The sequence below is a fragment of the Zalophus californianus genome, chromosome 9 (genome assembly GCF_009762305.2).
Source record: "Zalophus californianus isolate mZalCal1 chromosome 9, mZalCal1.pri.v2, whole genome shotgun sequence".
Taxonomy (NCBI): Eukaryota; Metazoa; Chordata; class Mammalia; order Carnivora; family Otariidae; genus Zalophus; species Zalophus californianus.
In genome coordinates, this window is record NC_045603.1 from 10,673,652 (window position 1) to 10,693,255 (window position 19,604).

Here is a 19,604-nt window from a genome sequence, read left to right on the forward strand (position 1 = left end):
AAGCTGCAATTAACACCCTGCTTCCTGGGAGCAGCCTCTGGGGAAAGGCGAGAAGAGAAGGCGAGGCAGGGCCCTCTGGTGCGGCCCCGCGGTTGTGTTTGGAGGGCTGAGAGCAGCAGGAGGAAGTTGTGAGCAACCAGGGGGCCTCCCACTCAGCGTCTGCAGCAGCTGGGGCTCCTGGCAGGCCTGAGTGGCCACTCACTTCCAGCTGGGACGGCTCTGGGCCTGCCACAGCCCTGGGCCCTCTCTGGTGACTCAGCACCGCCACAGGCCCCCAAGCAGGGCCTCTTCCGGTGAAAGGCTCAGGGGTGATGGGGAGGGGAACCGTGGCTGGATCTCCAAAGACGCAGCTAGAGAGGCCTGCGGGGCAGCCCCATGGCCCTCCCGCTCCTGGACCCCCATCTCCCTCCACCTCAGAAGGGCCCGGAGGGCAGCTGGTCCAGGAAAAAGGACGTTTTATTTCCATAAATACTCCTGCTCTCACTCACACACTGACCCCACTCGGCCCACAGACAGACGGATGGGCAGAGGTGAGCCGCCCACAGGAGGCTCCGGCAGAGGCTGAGAACTCCAGTGCAGGACCTCCCTTGGCCAGGGGCCCCGGAGCCCCCAGCCGGGGCACCCAGGTCTGCCACGACCTCCGGGCCAGCAGTCACAGCCCCCACAGCCCCTCAGGAGGCCTGACGGCAAAGGGGGCAGGCGGGTGGAGTGAAACCCCCACAAGGAGTGGGGGACAGGTGGGGCTCCCCCAACTGGGCCTCCTGAGATGGTGACCACAGGGCCACTGAGAAGGAAAAGCAGAGTCAAACCACACACCAGAGAGTGCAAAGAGCTGGGGGTGTACACGTCACCCCCCCCCCCCCCAGTCACCCGGTTCCTATGGAGGAGGCCTGAGCTGGTTCCCGCACCAGCATAGCCCCCCGAGTTATGGCTGGGCCTTCCCATAAGGCATAAGAGACAGGTGGGGATGACCCCACTCCAGGCTGGGGTCAGGGCTGGGCCTGAGGTCATGGCCCCTGCCCGACAGCCATGCTTCTCCCCCATGACCCCAAGTCCTTCCAGGGCCACGCAGCTGTTCCCGGCTATAGGCTCCCCGCTGTGGCGAAGGTCCCCAGCAGTGCAAACCCAGGCCCGGCCTCCTGCTGGGTTCAGCTCCGCAGGGGAGGGGGCAAGGAAGGAGGGGGCTGCAGGGGTGCGGGGAGAAGCACCAGGCCCGGGGGACATTGCCACGGGACCAAAGGGTGCCCCTAGGCCACCACAGCCCCCCACCCAGGCTAGACGGTGCCCAGTCCTGTGGCCCCTCCTCTGCCCAGCCCCTCCCTGTTCTAGAGGCTCCCCCAGGTCTCGGGGGGGGGGAACCGGTCCACATCTCCCATCTCGTTGTAGGTCTGGTCGCCCATGGTGAAGAGAAGCTTGTAGCGGAGCCGAACCTTCTCCTGGGGCGGAGACAGTGAAGGCGGAGTGAGAGGGAGACACGAGGCCGCCCCCACCCCACGGCGGTGCGCTGGCACAGCCGGGCCCCTCACCTTCTGGGGGTTGGCGAGGAGCAGGACCTGGGTGATGGCTGAGGGGTGGACGATGGGGTTAAACGCCGGCAGCTCTGTGCCTGAGGGTGGCTGCAGCTTCACTTTCATGACCTGCAGGCAGTAGGGTGGGACGGGGCCGGCTAGCCCTGGCTTCCTGGCCCTATCCTCTGAGGGACCAGGCCCAGTCCGCCTGTCAGCTCCTCCCCCGGGGGCCCGGGGGCTCTGTCCTTTGGCTCCTTTCTAACCCCTAATCCCCAGAGGGACCCTGCCCCCTGCCCCCCCCACCCCCGGCCAGCTGGTTCCCCTCCAGCCCCAAGTTACCCTTCCTCCAAAGGAGGGAGGCATGCACGCGTCACCTTGGGCACAGCCGACTGGAAAACGATGTTGCGAATGGGCTGGGGGGCAGTGCTCAGCATGGACACCACCACCACCAGCACGTCGGAGCGCCCGGGCAGCGGGTCCCGGGCAAAGTGGAAGAGGACCCGGAAGCCATGCTGGTCATACACCGTCACCGGCAAGATGCTGCCTGGCGGGGGAGGGGGGGGGAGAGGCCAACGGGTGGTGCCAGGCCTGAGCCCAAGCGAGTCCCACCCGCTCCCCAACCTGGCTCCCATCAGGCACTCGCCACGCTGCTGGCAAGGAGCGGACGAGTCCACAAACTCCGGTCCTCGCCTTGACCCTGGGCAGCAGGGCGGCCGGGGGTGCAGACTGGCACCCAGACGGGGCAGGCACACTTCTACTGTGTTGGTGGCGGCAGGACACCCACCCCAGACAGGGTCACAGGTGGGGTTCCCCCAGTACTGCTTGCTGGAATGCTGAAGGCTGAGGGGTAAGCTGGGGTCATGCTCTCACCGTGCGACCCCGGTACAGTCACTCTGCCATTCAGGGTCCTCCCTGCTGCTGAGAGGGGCACCACTACCTACTTCTTGGGGACACTGGGGGTGATGCCCTCGGTCACAATGCGGTCACGAGATGGACAAGGCCGAGAAGACCTGCCCGTCTTCATTGGTCTCCTCACGGCCTGGGCCAGGAGTGGCCCCCCTATTGCTCCTGGGCAGGAGCAGCTCAAGCTTGGACCTACATCTTGATCCTGGTTTGGTTTCACGATCTCGGAGAGACCCCGAACCTCTCTGTCCTGGCCCTGCCTTTCTGGGGAGGGCGCACCCAGCGGCCAGCGTAAGAAGTCCTCTTGCCTGCGGAAGCCTGGACTCTGGAGCTCTCTGCCCTCACTCTGGGACAGATGAGAAAGCAGGGTCCCAGGAAGGGCAAGAGCCTTGCCCAGAGCTCCCTCCCGGATCAGAGCTCCAAACGGGACAGCGAGGGGGTCCCGGCCCAGCCCGTACCCGCCGGCACCCCCGGCCCACTCACTGGGTTTGATGGACTCCAGGGGCACAGTGATGCTGGCCAGCGAGAGCTCAGTCGCCGTGGGCTGCTGCAGAGGCCCGGGGCGCTCGGGGGACGCGGCGTGGAGGAGGCCAGTGGCCCCGGAGCTGGGCGAGCTGCAGTTACTTTTATTCTGCAGGTCCCGAAGTGTGAGCCGGGGGGCCGGCTGCTGCTTCTCCCTTGTTGGGGGACGTGGCATTGGGGGGTGAATCTTCGGGGGCCGAGAGATCAGGGGCACAGGAAAGGCCGGGCTTCCTGGCTGTCCCTAATGGCCAGCTCAGACGCCTCCCTGTCTCTCCGGCCTTGGTCTCCTCACCTTGGCACAGGCAGCTCTTGATCCCCCGCCCGCCACCCCTGCCCTGTAGGGCACAGCTCTCCCTTCTCTCAGAACCTCTGTGCTCCACGGGACGGGCCCTGCCCCTGCCTTGGGCACTGCTGCCTCCCTCCAGCCCAGCACAGAGCTTGGCCCGCGGCGGTCCTCTAGCAGCCGCTGCTCACAGGAGCACACGGGCCCCGGGTCTCTCCCTGTGGGGCCTGGGAGAGCCCAGAAACTGCTGCCCGTGGGGCTGGGTGGGGGAGGGGGCGGGGTGGGCGCGACTGCCACCCCACGTCAGCCCGGGCGGAGCCCTCACCACCGCACTTGTTGGGACTCCGGGGGCAGTGACTGCTGCAGGAGGGTCTTCCCCAGGAGGTCCAGGTCATCCAGACCACTGCTCGCTGGCAGGGACGTCTGCACGGAGGCCTGGCTGTCCGTGTCGGGGACCCGAGGCGGGGCTGGGGGTTCCGCGCCATCAGAGGACTGTTGGGCATACACAAAGCAAGCAGATGGGCAGGGCTGTGCTGGAGCAGGAGCAGAGTCACTGGGTGCTGCTCTGAGGGCCCTTCCCCTCCTTGTAAGTGACACCTGGGGAAGCAGTAGCACAGAAGGGGACAACATTCCTGCTGGCCCGCACCCCTCTCGTGGGCCGGTCTGGTCTGGGGTTCTACTCAAAAAACCATCACATTCCAGGGACCTTAAAGTCACCCCAAGAGAAAAAGAATGGGGGACTCCGTCCCAACCCAACGCTGAGACAAAGGGAGAGCATGTGGAGGTGAGGAGAGAATGCCTGCCCTCCCCCACCTGGGGGGATGGGTGCCTCAGGCCTAGGGCCGCTGTCGCATGGTCCTCCCACCTCACTGCCCCCCCGGCAGGCTGTCTGGCCCAGCCACCCTACCCCTGGAAGGGGTTGGGCTGGTTCCTGGCCCTCCTACCTGGAAGCTGTTCCATCCAGCACCGTCCAAGCTTGGGCCTGGAGGGGGTGTGGGGTCACTTAGGCCTGAGAGGAAGCGAGACAGAGGTGAAGGAGCCGGATTCCTGAACAGAAGCATGGGAGCTGGGGGGGGGGGCTGAGTGCTGGCCTGGGGGTCACTGGCTCCTGCCCTCCCCGTGTCCCCCCAAGAGGCTTAGCTCAAATGGGAAAACCCATTTTTGGAACCGGCAGCAGAGCAGAAGCAGAAACCAAAGATCCTAAGGCCCATTCCCTGCACCCACTCAAGCTTTTTTTCCTGCCACTCCGAAGCCACCTCAACCACGGGACATCAGGACTTTTGTCTTCACAGACGGCTGGCAGCTGGCAGCCCAGGGGTGGTGGGGAGGGACGACGCAGTGGAAGACACCAGGTGAGCATCCACGGAGAGGGGGCAGCATTCTGCACCCCCCCCACCCCCCATGGCCTCTGAACGTCCAGGGGCAGGAGGTGCCCCAGCCTCCGAGCAGCCCCTGGCTGGGCTGCGGTGTCCCCACATGCACTGTGGCCGGAGGGAGCTGGGGCAGACTCTGAAGGCCCTCTCTGCCCTGGCCTGTGCCCACAGGGCGGGCTGGCTGGGGCCAAGGAGAGCCGGGGGCCCTCTGCATTGCTCTGCCCGTTGGCCTGCTGAGGAGTGGAAGGCTGTAGGTCACCAACCAGTCTGACCTCTGCCCACCCTGAAGCGCCCTCGAGGCCAACTTCACCACAGGCTTTACCTAGAGAAGACAAGTTATCCCGTTTCTAGCAAATCCTGAAAGAGTGAGCTGCAGCCTGAAGCTCTGGTGGGCAAGGGCAAGGTGCAGGCAGCTCGGACTGCCGGGTCTCCTCCCCTGGGCACACCGCCCCGAGAGCAGGGACGACACCGGGGTGGCTGCCAAGGTTTCCTACGCGCTCCCCAATGTGTCAGGCTCCTCAGACACAGGGCTCACTGAATCCTCAAACAGCCATGGAAGGCAGGTGTAGGGGTGTCATCCCTCATTCAGGGCTGAGGAAACGGATGCCAAGAGGGGTTAGGGAACCTGCCCCAGGCCACGTAGCCCGCAAGGGGCAGCATCTGGGCCTGGATGGAGCATGGCCTCATCGCTGGAGTTTGAACACAGCCCTGCCACTTGGCTGTGTGACCTTGGGCTGGTGACAACCTCCCTGCGCCTCATCTGTAAAACCGAGCCAACAGCAGCGTCTGTGTGAGGGGACTGTGACAAATTAGCCCATCACAGGAAGTGCCTGAACAGTGCCAGGACACCCTCCTTGGCGGACGGGAAGTCTGTGCTGCTTGCCCTGCCCCCACCCTTCACCCTTCCTGCCGCGAAGAACCGTTTAGGACAAGCCCCCGCTGTGGTCCCAAGGCTTCCTCTATCCCCCAAGCTGGCCGGGTGCTGCCCTGGCACTTCTGGTTCCTGTTCCCACATTTTCTTTGCCTTTGAGTAGAAACCAACGGAAGCTGGAGGCTCAGGGCTCTGCTGCAGCAGCTCAGGGACAGGAAGTACCAAGCACACCTTGCTTCTCATGAGGAGGTGGTTTTGCCCCCGCCACTCGCCGGGGGCCGGGGCCACACACACCAACTGCCTGGTCAGGCAGCTGCCGCTGGGGGCCGGCTCTGCGGGGCCAGAAGAGCCTGGGGGCGCTTTGTCCCTGGCCATCCTTTGCCTCGCTGTAAAACGGGGTCAGGACTCCCTTGCCCTGAGGCACCCCTAGCTCGGAATGGAAAGGGGGCAGGTGGGTGGGAAGGAGAAGCAGGCCCACGGACACCCTGTGGTCAGACCCTCTTAGGTCAGGTGCCCGCTGCTGGTCCACTGTCCCCCCATCCCTCATGCCCCATTTCAAGTCCTCATGTCCCTTTCCTGGCCGATGAGCTGAGTCAGAGCGGCAGAGAGGCTAGGAGAGAGGCCTCAGGCTCAGAGTGCCTCGTCCTAACCTGCGCGCCCCTACTTGGGCAAGTCACCCCACCTTCCTAAGCCTTGCTCCCGCATCTGTAAAGCGGGGACATTGGTGGCACCCGCTCCTGTGGTGGGTGGACGGCGGTCTGTGATGCGACAGCAGTGGTTAGGAAAGCCACCTGCCTGGGACCCCGGCACCCGAGTGCTTCTTTCGGTCCATCAGGTTGGCTTTTTACCTCAGATTTGGCTCAAGAGAACACAGTCTGACTCCTGCCTTCCAAGTCAGTTCCCCAACAAAACCTTCCAGGTTCTTTTGACAGAGCTCAAGCTCTCTCTCTAATAACTCGAGGACTGAGACGAGGAGGCTGTCACCATGGTGTCCCGCTTCTGAGCCCTCAGACGCCCCATCTGCTGCCCGAAAGCTGGACTCCTGACACCTGCCCGGCTGGCCGGGCGCCCCTGCGTCTTCCCCGGGCGTGCATCTGGTTCCCCGTGGCTCCCCCGGCCTGTGGTCCGGGACCAGCCTGGGGCATGGGGTGCTTGGAGCGGCGGCCGCCGCGGGGCCTCAGCGGGTGGGGAAACCGCGGCTGCTGAGGGCCTGCTCCCCACTCTCGGCTCTAACCTGCTGCAGGGAAGTCCCGCTGGTTTCCCTCAGGCCACTGGAGCCTGGGTGTGGTGGGCTTACCAGAGGTGGGTTTAGAGGCTGGCCAGCCTCGATCCATTGACTGTAAGAGCTTGTACGAACTCTGTAACCTCCCTGAGCCTCAGCCTCCTCAGTTGTGAAATGGGCCTAACACCTACCCCATCCTCCAGAGGCCTCACAGGAAGCCAGAGGCCTCACCTCCACCTGCAGCCACCCTGCCCTCCTCTGGGCCCGGCCCCCTCCTCACCCAGAGACATGAGCTCGTCATCAAGCAGGGAAACTGAGGTGCTAGGCTGCTCGGGGCTGGCCAGGTCAGCAGGGCAGGTGGGCACGGCTGGGTAGGTGGTGCCCGCAGGAGGGAGATCCAGGCCGGAGAGGTCCAGCAGGGCTGAGGTGCTCCCTGGAGGGGGAAAGGAGAGTCGGGCACGCCCTGGGTGGAGGACAGTCAGGCTTTCGGAGGCCAAGGCGCCTGGTGTGGGGGGGGCAGCAAGCTGTCCCCCCCTACCCCTCACAGCCCTCTTGCTTCCTTCCCCCTCCCCTTGGCCACACTGCCTTGGCCCCCAAATCTGCCACGAGGCCCTTTGTCTAGCCCACGGTGTTCCTTCTGTCCAGAACCTACTTCCTCCTTCTCTCTACTTGGCCAACTGCCTCCCATCCTTTGAGGTCTTGCTTAAACTCTGCTGCTTCTGTGCAGTGCCCAACCCTGCACCCCACCCCCCAACAGGCCTATTCTAACCTCCGTGGGCCCCCACGGCAGTCCCTTCACCCTGATGGAGCCGAGACTGCAATGTTTACATGTCAAACCCTCCCTCCCACCTTGTGATAAGGAGACTAAGCCCGGAGGGTGCCATCCAGCCCCGCACAACAGGTGCCAGATTCAGTAAATGAAAGAAAGGCCTTCCTTCTTCTGCCTGTCCTTGCCAAACCCTGGCTCCCTCCCCTCCCTGGCACACACTTTCCCTGCAGCTGTCTCCCTAGGGGCCTTCCCCGTTTTACGGGGGCAAGGTCACCCTGGCAGTCACAGCCCCCACCCCGGACTCTGTGCTGCTCCAGCCCACTAGGCCCTGCCCGGCCCCCCGTGCCACCTGCTCACCAGGGACGGAGCCGGCTGCGGCATCGCCGTTGACCTCCTCACCCCTCACCAGCTGTTTGTACAGGTTGATCACCTGGGTGAGGTTGTCGTTGGCCTGCAGGATCTCGGCTGGAACAGGCAGGAGGGGAGAGACCAGGCTGAAGGAAGATGGGGGCTCTGGGGGGGAGAGGAGCACCCTGCGTCCATCCCAACCGTCGTGTGAGGGGGTGGGGCCAGGGGCATCCCAACTGCTCTACTCACTCGGGTCCTCTGCCACCTCCCCTTGTCCCATGTCCCCACCGCCCTGACACGGTGGCACGTTCTGGCCTCCAGGCCTCCGCACCGGCTCTGCTGTCTGGATGCCCCCCGCATTTGTGTGACTTCCTGCCTGCCTGCCTTCAGATCTTCACCCTAAGTCCCCTCAGAAGGCCTTTGCTCACCCCACCACCTAGTCCCCTCCCTGCTTGCTGGTCTCCGTGTCATTGGCAACCACCTGAGAAACTTAACTGCTCACGGCCTTGGTTTCTTGTCTGCCCCCTCTCCTTAGGCTGCATGCTCTGCTGAGGATGTGGCTTTGGTCGATTTTAAGCACACCATGTCCCCAGGGACTAGAGTAGCGCCTGGCACAAACTAGGCCCTTACCAAGATTATCCCCTCAGGAGCCGGGGCTTAGAGGGGTCCGGGAAGCAAGTCCCTTGGGCAGGGACCAGGTACTTGGCACGGGAGGAGGCCCTCAATGAGCTTCCGCTGAGTCAGGGGCTGAGATGGTCCCCGGACTGCTGCCCCAGAGACTGGCTGACACAGTGGCAGAGCATAAGGACGAGAACCTGATACATGGCCCTGGCAGGAGTCACAAGGCCCAGCTCTGGAACTGCTCAGGCCTGTGGGATTTGTCCTTAGTTTCTAGCCCTTACCAGGGAGGCAGTGTCTGGACAGAGCCCCTGGCCTACCCGGGCTCTGCCACTGTTAGGCTCGGTGACCTGGGCCAGTCCCTTCAGCTTGTTCAGCTCGGGGGCAGTACATGAAATGCCAGAGTAGGGACTTGGCCCTTGGGATCTCCTAACCACACCAGCGCCTGCTCTCTACCTCCTCCTGGATGTGCACGAACCCAAGGTCGGTGCTGGGGAAGGGGGCCCCCTGGTGGCAGCTCCTGCCAACTGCAGATACTTTAGCAAGGCCTGGTAGCAGAGTGGGGAGTGGAGAGGGGGAAGGAGGCGGAGAGACAGGACTGACTGCCAGGGGCTCACCTAGGGCCTCATCATTGTCCTCCGTGTCACTGGCCAGTCGGAAGAGCGTCGGCCGCATCCGCTCACAGCGCTGGTACAGCTCCTGGGGGCAGTAGGGTGGGGGGCAGGGGTCAGGCTGGCAGGGGCCAGGAGAGGGTGGGGGCTGGGCAGAAGAGGCAGGCACACCTTCATGAGGTCCTCGCTGCTGCCAGCTGAGGCTCCGCCCTGGCTGTGGCTCATCACCATCTCTGTCAGCAGCTTCACGTTGTTGTTCACCTCCTCAATGGCACTCACCCGCTTTGAGATCTTCTCCATCCGCTTCTGGTCCTAGGGAGGCGGCCGCCCCAGGGGAGCCCAGGTCACCCCTGCTCCGAGCCAGGCACCGTCCACAGCACTCCAGAGTTTCCACTGGCGTGGTGTGATCCTGCTACGTGGGGCTCGTGCCCAGGACAGGGCATTCTAGTCCAAGAAGCCCTCTGCCAACCCTGTGCTCACTTCCTTTCTTCCTGCTGACGGCCCCTGGTCCCAGGCCTCCGCACGAGCCTGTCAGAACCTGCGGGGCCCTCAGACACAACCTCCAAGATGGCTCAGGAATCTGGGCCGGGTGCTTCTGGAGGACGAGGGCCACAGACCTACAGCTGTGGTTCTACACGACCCTTGCCCTCCTTGTGTTTGTCCCTTGAAAGGAGGTGCCTTGAGAGTGAAAGGGGGCCTTCATGGTCACCCAGTACAACCAGAAACTAGGACAGCGACCCTCCCATCCCACGCCCACTGTGCTTACTACGCGTGTTCCCCCCTCACGGGACAGAACGTGGGCTTGTGCTGTGCCATCTGACAGTCACCCTCCTTGAGAGGGGGCCACCCGGCCTTCCTCTGCACCGTCAGGGCACAGAGCTTGCCCTTGCAAGACACCCTGGGACTCCTGCCCTGAAGGTCTCCAGACTGTAAGCTTTGATGGCCTGCCCTCATCGATATAAAAGTTTCAGTGTGCACCCAAGGCATCTGTATACCTGCTTAGAAGTTAAACACGTACGCTTCTCTTGTGATAAATATACCTATAGAACCATATAGCGAGGCATCATTTACTTCTACCTCTTGTGGAAAAGGTCGTCAGCCTCACAGAAGTCCAACTACAGCAGGTTAGCTTGGCTGCTAGGAAATTCTTCCCTACACACAGGTCCTGGCTCTGCCCACTAAGGTCCCCCAGTCAGCTCTTTCTTGGCCATGACAGCCCTTCACTTGGCCACTGCAGGGCTCCTCGTACGCACCCACCCCCCGACCCGGGGTGGCCCAGCTCAAATCCCCCCTCTGCCTCCTCCCTGAGCTGTGGGCTTGGCAGTCACCTCCTGCACCATCTCCTTGATGAGTTTGTTGGCTGCTCGGAGGTCCTCGGGGTGGGAACTCTTCAGCAAGCGGGCCAGCATCTGCAGGGACAGAGGGGCATGACTCTGACATCAGTACTGGGTCTGGGGTCGTATCTTGGCTCCCCATTTTCTTGCTGTAGGACGTGGGGTACTTATTAAGCTGTCCGTGAAATGGTGAGCATCTACTGACACCTAATGGTGCGGCGGGGGGTGGGGGGCACTGAAACACGGCACGTGAATGATCCCCAGAGAAGTCTCTGATAAATGGTACAGAATATTATGCTACTATCGCCAGAGAATCTTTCTGGAACGATGTACCAGGAACTCAACAGTGCTTTCCCTCTGGGGCTGGGACTAGGTAGACACGTACTTTTTACCTTACCTCCTCTATAGTATTTAATCTCTTGCCCACGAGCACATCCTTCTTTAACACGAAGTTAATAAAATTATCATCAAAAGGATCAAAGACAAAAATAGGCAAACTCCTGCTCAACCTATGAAATGCCCTGAGACAAATCCCAGGGACACCAGACGTGCTGTCGTGTCTACTACATGCAGGGGCTTGGGATGGGAAGTGCTCAGCACACAGAAGTGCTTGATAAACTTTCCTGTCACCCACTTGTGCCCGCATGAGCCTCGGCTTCAGGGCAGGGCAGCCAGGGCCTGGAATTCAGACCAAGTGGGCCTTGAAGGTCCTCATGTACCCCCCTCCTACCCATCCCTGGAGCCTCACCTTGGATTTCTCCTCGTCTTCAAAGATCACATTCTTGGGTCGTGGAGGAGGAAGAGGAAAGGTAGCATCATCTGGAAGCTTGGGGTCAGACTTCACAATCCCTGGAGCAGATGGTGGTGGGAAGGCTGTCAACAGGGCCTAGGGCCAGGAGGCGGGATGGGAAAGGGAGGGCAGGCGAGGGTGGGATGGAGGGTGGAGGACAGTCTTTCTCCAGCATGCTGGCTCTGACTCTGGTGGGCCAGGGCTGGCTCCTGAACTACAACGTCGAATTGCGTTGGTGGAGTTTAGGCACCCGTATTTTGAGGCCACTCTGTGGGGGCCACTCTCTGAGAAGTCTGACCCACACTCGCTTTCTTTCCACCCAACCTAGCTTCAGAGCCATAAAAAGGCCCCACTAGCTACAGGTTCTTGAAGAGTTAAAGGGCAGCCCCATGACCTCACTGCGAGAAGCTGCCCCTGAAGCTGCTAGAAGCCCCAGCTCACACCCCACCCTCTAGTGCCTCACCCTGCTTTTTCAGCATCTGGTAGGCCTCTGCAATTTTCACCTCCTCGGGCAGGCCGACCGTCCAGCTGTAGAGGAGCTCCAAGATCTTGTTCTTCACCTTCTCTGATGTCCGTGAGCCCAGGTACTTCGGAGACCGAGGGGAGAGCAGGCCGTTGCCATCGTCCGGCCCCGCTCGCTGCAGCCCCAACCCCTGCCCCAAGCTGGCTGCCTCCCCAGGACTCCCTTGGAAACCTCAGCCTGCCGAGCAGTCTGGTCCCAGCTCTGCTGCCCCACCTGTTAAGCGGGGACGACAGCAGTGGCATCATGGCGAGGATGAAGAGCTGACACGGGGAAGGCGCGGAGCCCAGCACCTGCTCGGGACCAGCTCATCTATGGCTTAACTCTGTGACCTTGGGAAGGAGGAGCCTCCTGGCTTGGAGCTGGCCAGGGAACGGGTGTGCATGGCACTGCTCACCCGGGTCCCACTCACAGTCTCTTGGCAGCAAACTAGGCTGAGGGAACTGGCTCTCACACCAGTCGCCTCCCGGGAAGAGAATGGGGGCCGGGGGGGGGGGGGGGACATTCAGCTGCTCTGGTTAAGAGAGGGGGGTATGAGCAAAGGAGGAATGGGCTCTCATCCAAGGGGCCTCAAACAGGTGCGTGCCCTATGGGGGGACCCCCCCCGAGGCCAATGCTGGGGCTTGGCCCATGAGCAGGCTCTGCCACTCAGATGTGGGGCCTCAGCGTCCAAGGCCTCAAGGAAGCCACTCTTGTGAGGTGGGGACAGGGAGACCCTCCGCTAGAGCCCCGGGTGAGGCGCTGCAGCCAGGTCCTCGGGGAGAGAGCAGAGCCAGGGCGGCCGTGCTGGGTGCACGCCCTGTGGTCACTCCTCACTAAGCCTGAGCAGCCCCGTCCGTGGGCAGCTGCACAGCCGCCAGCCACCGGGTAGCCTGGAAGCCTCCCTCCCGGACCCCCGCTGTCCCGGACTCCGCTGCTGAGGACCGTGAGAAAGGCTCTGTGTTTGTGCCATTCAGACTTCTAACGGGGGGCTGAGCAGGAGATGCAGGAACCCCAGGGCGAGCTCTCGGGATGACAGCGGTCAGGCGCCTCCCACAGGGGGTCCTCCTTCCCCAACCCCCCAGTGACAGCGCAGGCCTGAGCTGGGGCTGGGAGCACCCACCTTGGGAGACACGACCTTGATGAGCTCGTTGAGAAAGCGGAATTTGCCCACCTCGTCATGGAACCTTTTGCCGCAGCTCTTCATGCAGGTTTCCAGCACCTGGGGGCAGGGACCCCAGGGAGAGGGGTCAGAGGAGACAGCCTCCCGCCACACCTTGGCCGGGGCCCGGAAGCCCAGGGATGGGCATTCAGAGGGTGGAGGGAATGACTCCTGAGGACAAGAGGCCCCTGAGCCTGATCACCACCCCCGGGAGCCCCTCCCTGGCTTGGCCGCCTTTGAGCACCACAAAATCCTATGACCTTTCTTTGATGGTTTTATAAACTTCAACAGGCACCGTCTACCTTGCCTTATCCTACACATCTGTGAACTCGTAGGACTTAGGACTGGCGTGTACTTGAGAAAACCCCATCCCATCAAAATAAATACGTAACTATGAAAAAAACTGTTTACCACCCGAGGTCAGCCTTGCTCTACAGTGGGCTGCTATGTGGCCCGTGCCTGGGGGCCCCAGACAGTGCACCCCCCCGTCTTCTGCTGACACAGCTTTGAAAGCTCTGGCCTGAGGCCGGCATCAGCACTCGAGCCCCCATGGGAAGGACGGCACCGTCCTGGGTCGGGAGACCACTGATGGGCTGAGCGGGCTCCACACTGCTCCTGGGAGCTTTATAAACATGCAGATTCCTGGGAGCAGATACTGAAGGAGCTCAGGTTCAGTGGAGCCCTCATTCAGTATGTGCCCGGCCTCCTGGAGATCTGACACATGGCTGGAGCAGGGAACCCCTGGGCCAGATGGCCCTAGGGGGCTTCCTCCCCACAAGAGGCCTAACTGTGCAGGGGCCGGGGCAGGAGGCCACGGGCCCCCAGGGCTGGCCCAGATTCCTGATCTAGGCCATTCTGGCCCCACTCCTTTGGCCTCTAAAGAAGAGCCTGATGGGACCCCCCCCCAAAAAAACCTCCATCTTGGCCTCCTTGGGTGCCATCCACATGGTCGGGGGACAGATGGCACCCTCTCTCCGTTTCTTACCGTCAGGGCTTGGATCGCCTCCCACTCCTGTGGTGACTGGATCTTGTGAGCCAACAGCCGGGTGGCAAGTGGAGGCCTGGGTGAGAGGAATGGCACAGATCCCAAACAGCTGGAGCCCGAGGCATCCCAGGGGAGGGCTGCCACACCACCCTGTTGGGACCGCAGCCCTTGGTCGCTTCAGTGGGGCAGATGCAAAGGCCCAGCTCCTTTTCTGATCGGATGGGGCCGGAGACCGACAGGGCAGGGCCAGGCAAGGACTCGGGAGCTGGGGACCTTCAAAAGGCGTGAGCTCAGCCCCTCAACCAGCTTTGCCGAGAACTGTGAGCTGGAGAGGGGGCCACAGCCTTCAAGGGCCCGGTCTGGGAGTACACCATGACAATGGATCATGAAGCACGGGCACACGGAGCTCCCTGGGAATTTGAGGGGGCACAGGACATTTTGCTGGGAGAAAGCAAAGCAGCTTCACAGTGGAGGTAGTGAGCCCGTCTACTAGACCATAAAAGACCCATCACCAGTGACCGTGACATTGAACATGGATGGAGCGCTTAGAATGGACAAGGCGCTTCACATGCCTTTTCCTGCCCAGGCTTCAGGGGGGCCCTGCAGAGTTGACAGCACTCTCGCCCCCACTTTACAAAAGAAACGGAGGTTTGCCCAGCTGACTCAGCTGACAGAGGAATAGGACTCGCAGCCCAGCAGCTGGACTCCGGGTTGCGCATATCACACTGTATGCACAGCCTCCCAGAGCAGAGGGCCTGCAGAAGCCCCCTGGCTGTGCTCCCCAAACCTGAGCACCCCCTGGGGAGCCTGCTAGCAAAGCCACCCCACGCTCCCTGCCACTCTAGTCCCTGCCTGCACGTAGGCCCCCCAAATGTGCATTTTTGATAAGCACTAATTCCAACGCAGGTGGTTCTCGCTCTTCCTTGAGCAAAGGGCCTGCTGGCCTCCTCCCAGCTGGGGAGCATGTCCCAACAAAGCACTGGCTGGGGCTCAGGCAGGCCTGGGCTTAATCAAGCCCAGGTCTACCATTGTCTTTGTGGGGAACCCCTGAGTCCCCTGGGCCTCAACTTCTTCACCTGTAAAATGGGTTCAGTGAGGCCCAGTTTACAGGGTGGCACACATTATGGTAGGTGGTGCCATCATTAGTTGGTGAGCACATTCAGAATGAAAACGGAGTCTCAACCCACTCATGTCTCCACCCGAGGCCAGGGTCTGGAGTGGGCACGGCAGGTGCACAGTGGATTCTGTTGAGTACGTGAGCAAAAGAGGAGGCCACCTACCCCTCAAAGTCCTCGTTGAGCTGTTCGCAGAAGCCGTTGATGCTGGCCCAATTCAGCTCCTTGTTCAGGGGATTTGTGGCTCTGTCTGCAGGAGGAGAGAGGGCCAGCATGGCCTGGTGAAAGGGGTCCCTGCCTCTCCCACTCCTTGCTCTAGCAGCAGGGTTGATCAGTAGGGGATAGGGGGTAGGACTGAGCATACAAGAAGACGCCCCTTGACTTCCTGCCCCAATAGCTTCAAGACCTGAGTGATGATCTTTCAGCTGCATCCATGGACAGATGAGCTCCTGCACATTGTCTCCCTTGCAGCCTCTCCCTGGATAGCCCTACTTGTAGCGATGGTGCTCAGGGGTCATTCCCCCACTCCCTCGGGCTCCCATCTCTGCAGCTGCATGCCTGTCTGCCTGCCTGACTGTACCTCCTCCGATTCTGCTTCTGAAAGTGTCCCTCATAATTCTCGTGGAATTTACACACTCAGATCCAGAGGTAAGGAAAAAAAAAAGCCATAGTTCTGCTCTTAAGGAGCCGTGTGGCTGGGAAGTGGGCCGACGGAAGCTAGGTTCTCAATACAACGTGGCAAAGGGAGGCGAAGGGGCCATGAGCAGGGGACTCAGCTGGGCCTGGGGCCAGGGAGGCTGCCCGGAAGAGGCAACACTCAAGTAGGAGTTATCCAGGCTGCGGAAGGCATGAGGGTCGTGCATGAGGAGAGATGTGGATCACTGAACACAGGGCAGAGCATGAAGGACCTTAGTGAGGAGTGCGGCTCAGGTATCACCTCCTCCACGAAGTCTTCCCTAACCCTGGCTCCTGCCCAGGGTGGCACTGCTGGATCAGCTCTCTCCTGTGTGGCCCCCAGCTCTGATCTTCATCAGGGGGCCCAAGCCTGCTGTTGCACTGCATCTCAGCCTCTTGGGCACACACCGATTTCCCCTTGGCAAACGAACGAAGGAGGGCTCAGCTGCAGGCAAGTGGGCGTAGGTTCTGGGGGAGTCGGAACCCAGGAATGGGTAGTGGCCAGGAAAGGGCACAGGTCGACAGGAGGGGGTGATAAACCAGGCCCGATGGTCACCTCCCTGACATCCAACGCTGGTTAAAAAATAATCAAGTAGCTCACGTAACTTCCCTGAACCTCTGTTTCCCCATTTGTAAAGTTGGAGTGAAATGTGGACTGATTTCGATGACAAAACACTTGACACAAGGCGGGGCCATGCCGACAACCAGAGCTGGTTGTCAGACTTCCCAGAAGTCTGTCTCTAAGTTTCACTCTATTCTGGCCTGTTCTGCCCAAGCCTGACGTTGGGCAGGGGGTGTGGAGGGAACACATCCCAGCAGGTGGGACAGAGAAGGATCCATGGACAGGAGGCAGCTCAGGACCCAACACATGGTGCCTGCCGACTTGGGTTCTATGCTGTGGTGGAAGACCCAGAGCTCTGGGATCACAGTGCCTGGCAGCCATTTATTCCTTTCATATTTACTCAATAAATATTCTAAGTGCCGGGGCCACAGAAGGGAACAACACAAAATCCCTTCCCTCCTGGAGCTCACAGCCCAGCAAGAGAAACACCGACTACTCAGATAAACAAACAAACAGAACACCGTACGCTGTTGTGAAGTGCCATAAACAAAATCAAAGCAAGGAGAACGTACAGAAAGTGTTTTGGGGGGGGGGGGCTGCTGCTCTCTCTGGGAGAGCTCTCAGAGGAGGTGCAGCTGAGCAGAGATCTGAATGAAGCATTTTCTCTCTGGGTACAAATCTCTGTTCCAGGAACCCTGTAGGGCCCTCTAATCCTTCAGGGAAAGGAAGCCCCTGCTGACCGCCCAGAGACCCAGGAATAGCTGCCTCCCCCCCCCCCAACCAGGGAAAGTGTGGCCGTCTACTCTGCCTTCTAGTCCCCCAATGTGGCCAGAGGCTGGGGAACACCAGTCTGGAGTTAGAAATGTAGAATGGGGCTGGGTCTTGCCCTCTCAATGACATCTGGCTGGGGGACACTAAAACGGGAAGTCCCTTACAAGTATCAGACACATGAGTCTGAGAGAGGACAGAGAAGCTAGTTCTAGAATCTGCTCCTGAGTCAGAAGCCAGTGAGGAAGAAGCAGTGGCATCATGAGACATCAGCTTTCTCCCCTGCATCTGGCTCAGAGTGAGAGCCACTGGGTCCAAGGAGGGCTGACTAACCTCTCTGGCCTGGGCCCCCAACCCCCAGGCCTCTTACCTCTACCTGGGGGGAGCACTTTCCCTGGCAGGAAGCAAGGGAGAACACCCAGGGAAGGCAAGAGGGAAGTCTTTCCCAATAGGGCATGACTCTACCCTGTCACTCCACAGTGGTGACAATATCATCATTTACCTACCAGAAGCTACTCTTTAACTCCAAACCACTGCCAAGGGAAGAGCTTATAATTTCGGTAAGGCACAAAGGGGAAGAAAAAGAGAAAACAGTTGTAGCCTCAGTCTATTAGAGTCCAGCTTACTGCCAAACCCAGGTGTCCTGACCCCTGTTTCTCGGTTCTGGACTCTCAGAAAATCCCCACCATTGCTAAACCTGAGAGTGTTTTGTATCACCTTCAGCTCAAGTCCAAAAGTTTGTCAGCTCTGTCAGCCAGGGCCCTGCCCATCCTCCCAAGCTGCTGCTGGGAACTGGACACCTGTGGCATTCTGGAACAGTCTCGATGGCCACCTAGTGCTTCCTTTCCATGCCCTTCCCCTCCACTGGCTAGACTGACTCTGAAATATGCCTGGAAATGCTGTGGTTCTGGAACCAACCTCAGGGTTCAATTCTGCTCAAGACTGGCTCAAAAAGGGCTGGCCATGACCGAAAATCCCCCTGCACAGCTCCCTGGTGTGCCAGGGGCCAAGGAGCTGAGCTGAAGGTAGACGGAGGGCTCGCTGAAGCCCTGGCACCGACGTGGAGCAAGGGGAGAAGAGACTTGGAAGGGAGTTGTCATTAGCCCAGGGAGAGTCCAGTGCGGGGGTTGTGAGAGTCAAGGATCTCCATCAGCAATATGGGATAGGGAGGGCAGGTGGAGGGTGTGGGGTCTCAGAAGCCTGAGCAGTAGGATCCGGTGCTTGAGGACACACAGAAAGGCGTTCAGGGGCCTTTGGAGGAACGTCAGCAAGGGCTGGGAAAGGAGTCTTGGGTGGAGGTACAGAATCTGAGGGGCTGAGCTGAGGGTAGTGATAGAGAACTTGACATTACTTCTGGAGTCTCAGATGGGACCCTCCCAAGCCTGTACGGTTTGAGGGTTTCTCACTGTGTGGCTTGGAGGATCTGATGGGCCAGTGAGTCCTCCCTTCCTGGGCGAGGAAACAAGCAAATCTGAGAGGAGCTGCAGGCTCAAGGAACGTATAGGAGGGAATCACTCCATGCAGGGCCGGAGAGTGGAGGATTTGGGGCCCACGGAGAGTAGGGTCCCTCCCTCTGGGGTCTGAGATGCAGCCCTAGGGCCGCCGGGCCCAAGGGAATGACTTGGGGGGGTCCGCTCCTCAGTGGAGAAGTCTGGGCCTCAAGGGCTTCGAGACTACTGTCTCCATCCTGGGGGTTCTGGGCGCAGCTCACTCCTCCCCGAGGGTCGCGGCCCAAGGATCAGATGGGCGGGCGGTGGCCGCTGCCAACCGCGGGTCCGCACTGCTGGTGGGCTCTTCCTTCACCCCAGGGTCGGAGGGACCAGCTCGGGGCGCCGCCTCTGCTGGGCCGGAGGCGGAGCGTGGGGAGGGGGCGCCGCGTACCCCGCCCCCGCCGGGAAGGGGCCCGCCTCGTGCCCCCGGTTCCGGTTCCGGTCCGGCCCGCGCCCCTCCCGGACACTCACTGATTCGCGCCTCCAGAGTCTCCGGCTCCATCGCGGGCTCCATCCCGCCACGGGCCCCCAGCCTCGGCACCGCCCCCCCGCTGCTCTCGCGGGACCTCCTCGGCACCGCCCTCCGCCGATTAAAGGGGCAACGTCCGCCCCGACGCAAGGGAGAGGCGCAAAGGAGCGCTCGGCACCATAGAGACGCGAACGAGCTCGCCTAGAGCGTCACCTGCTCTCCCAACTCCTCCCCCCAGGTGGTGTCTACGTCGCGGGCGGGACCCGGCGCCTGCCTTCTTGTCCACGGCGTTCAGGCAGGAGAGAAAGCGGAGGGACTGGGGGACGAGAGCTGTACCATGGAAACCCCACGGGACGCTGTAACTCGTTGTGCGTCACGAAGGTGCTCGTGACCGCTTCCGGAAGAACGCTCCGCAGCCATGTTTCTGAGGGGCTCTGAGGTCACATCCTGAACCCTGAGGGGGTACTTCCGCTTAGAGGAGAAAGTGGGAGGGTCCCTTAAAAGGGCAATGACGTACGTTGGCCGCGGCGAACATGACAAGTCAAAGTTTGTTGAGGGCTTACAGTGTTGAGGAGTTGTTCTAAGCACTTTTTATGCATGAATGCATTCACTCCCCACAACAAACCCATGAGCCAGATAGTTTGTCTGAGGTCACACAAGGGGCAGAGCCTAAACTCTGTGCTTTCTCTGCGTTCGTTCTGCGATCTTTTAATGAACTCTGCGTTTG

The 19,604-nt window shown here is 61.0% G+C and overlaps 1 protein-coding gene across 8 annotated transcripts; it reads right to left on the reverse strand.

Moving 5' to 3' along the window:
• Positions 1-421: 421 nt before the first annotated feature.
• Positions 422-19,294, reverse strand: GGA1 (golgi associated, gamma adaptin ear containing, ARF binding protein 1). 8 transcript variants are annotated; one of them, XM_027595055.2, is made up of 18 exons: positions 18,880-19,207; positions 15,822-16,005; positions 15,079-15,163; positions 13,799-13,874; positions 12,775-12,873; positions 11,616-11,739; positions 11,111-11,211; positions 10,357-10,437; positions 9,200-9,340; positions 9,035-9,116; positions 7,809-7,964; positions 6,963-7,115; positions 4,161-4,225; positions 3,542-3,708; positions 2,895-3,088; positions 1,883-2,052; positions 1,527-1,637; positions 422-1,436 (listed from the first exon to the last, which is right to left on the reverse strand). In XM_027595055.2, the coding sequence occupies exons 5-18, from the start codon at positions 12,856-12,858 to the stop codon at positions 1,326-1,328; spliced, it is 1,740 nt and encodes a 579-aa protein (XP_027450856.1). In that variant the 5' UTR covers positions 12,859-12,873; positions 13,799-13,874; positions 15,079-15,163; positions 15,822-16,005; positions 18,880-19,207; the 3' UTR covers positions 422-1,325. The 8 variants fall into 8 exon arrangements, with proteins under 8 accessions (XP_027450856.1, XP_027450857.1, XP_027450855.1 ...); XM_027595056.2 differs by lacking the exons at positions 15,822-16,005; positions 18,880-19,207 and adding an exon at positions 19,214-19,294; XM_027595054.2 differs by lacking the exon at positions 15,822-16,005 and having other exon boundaries at positions 7,809-7,916; positions 18,880-19,229.
• Positions 19,295-19,604: the final 310 nt, after the last annotated feature.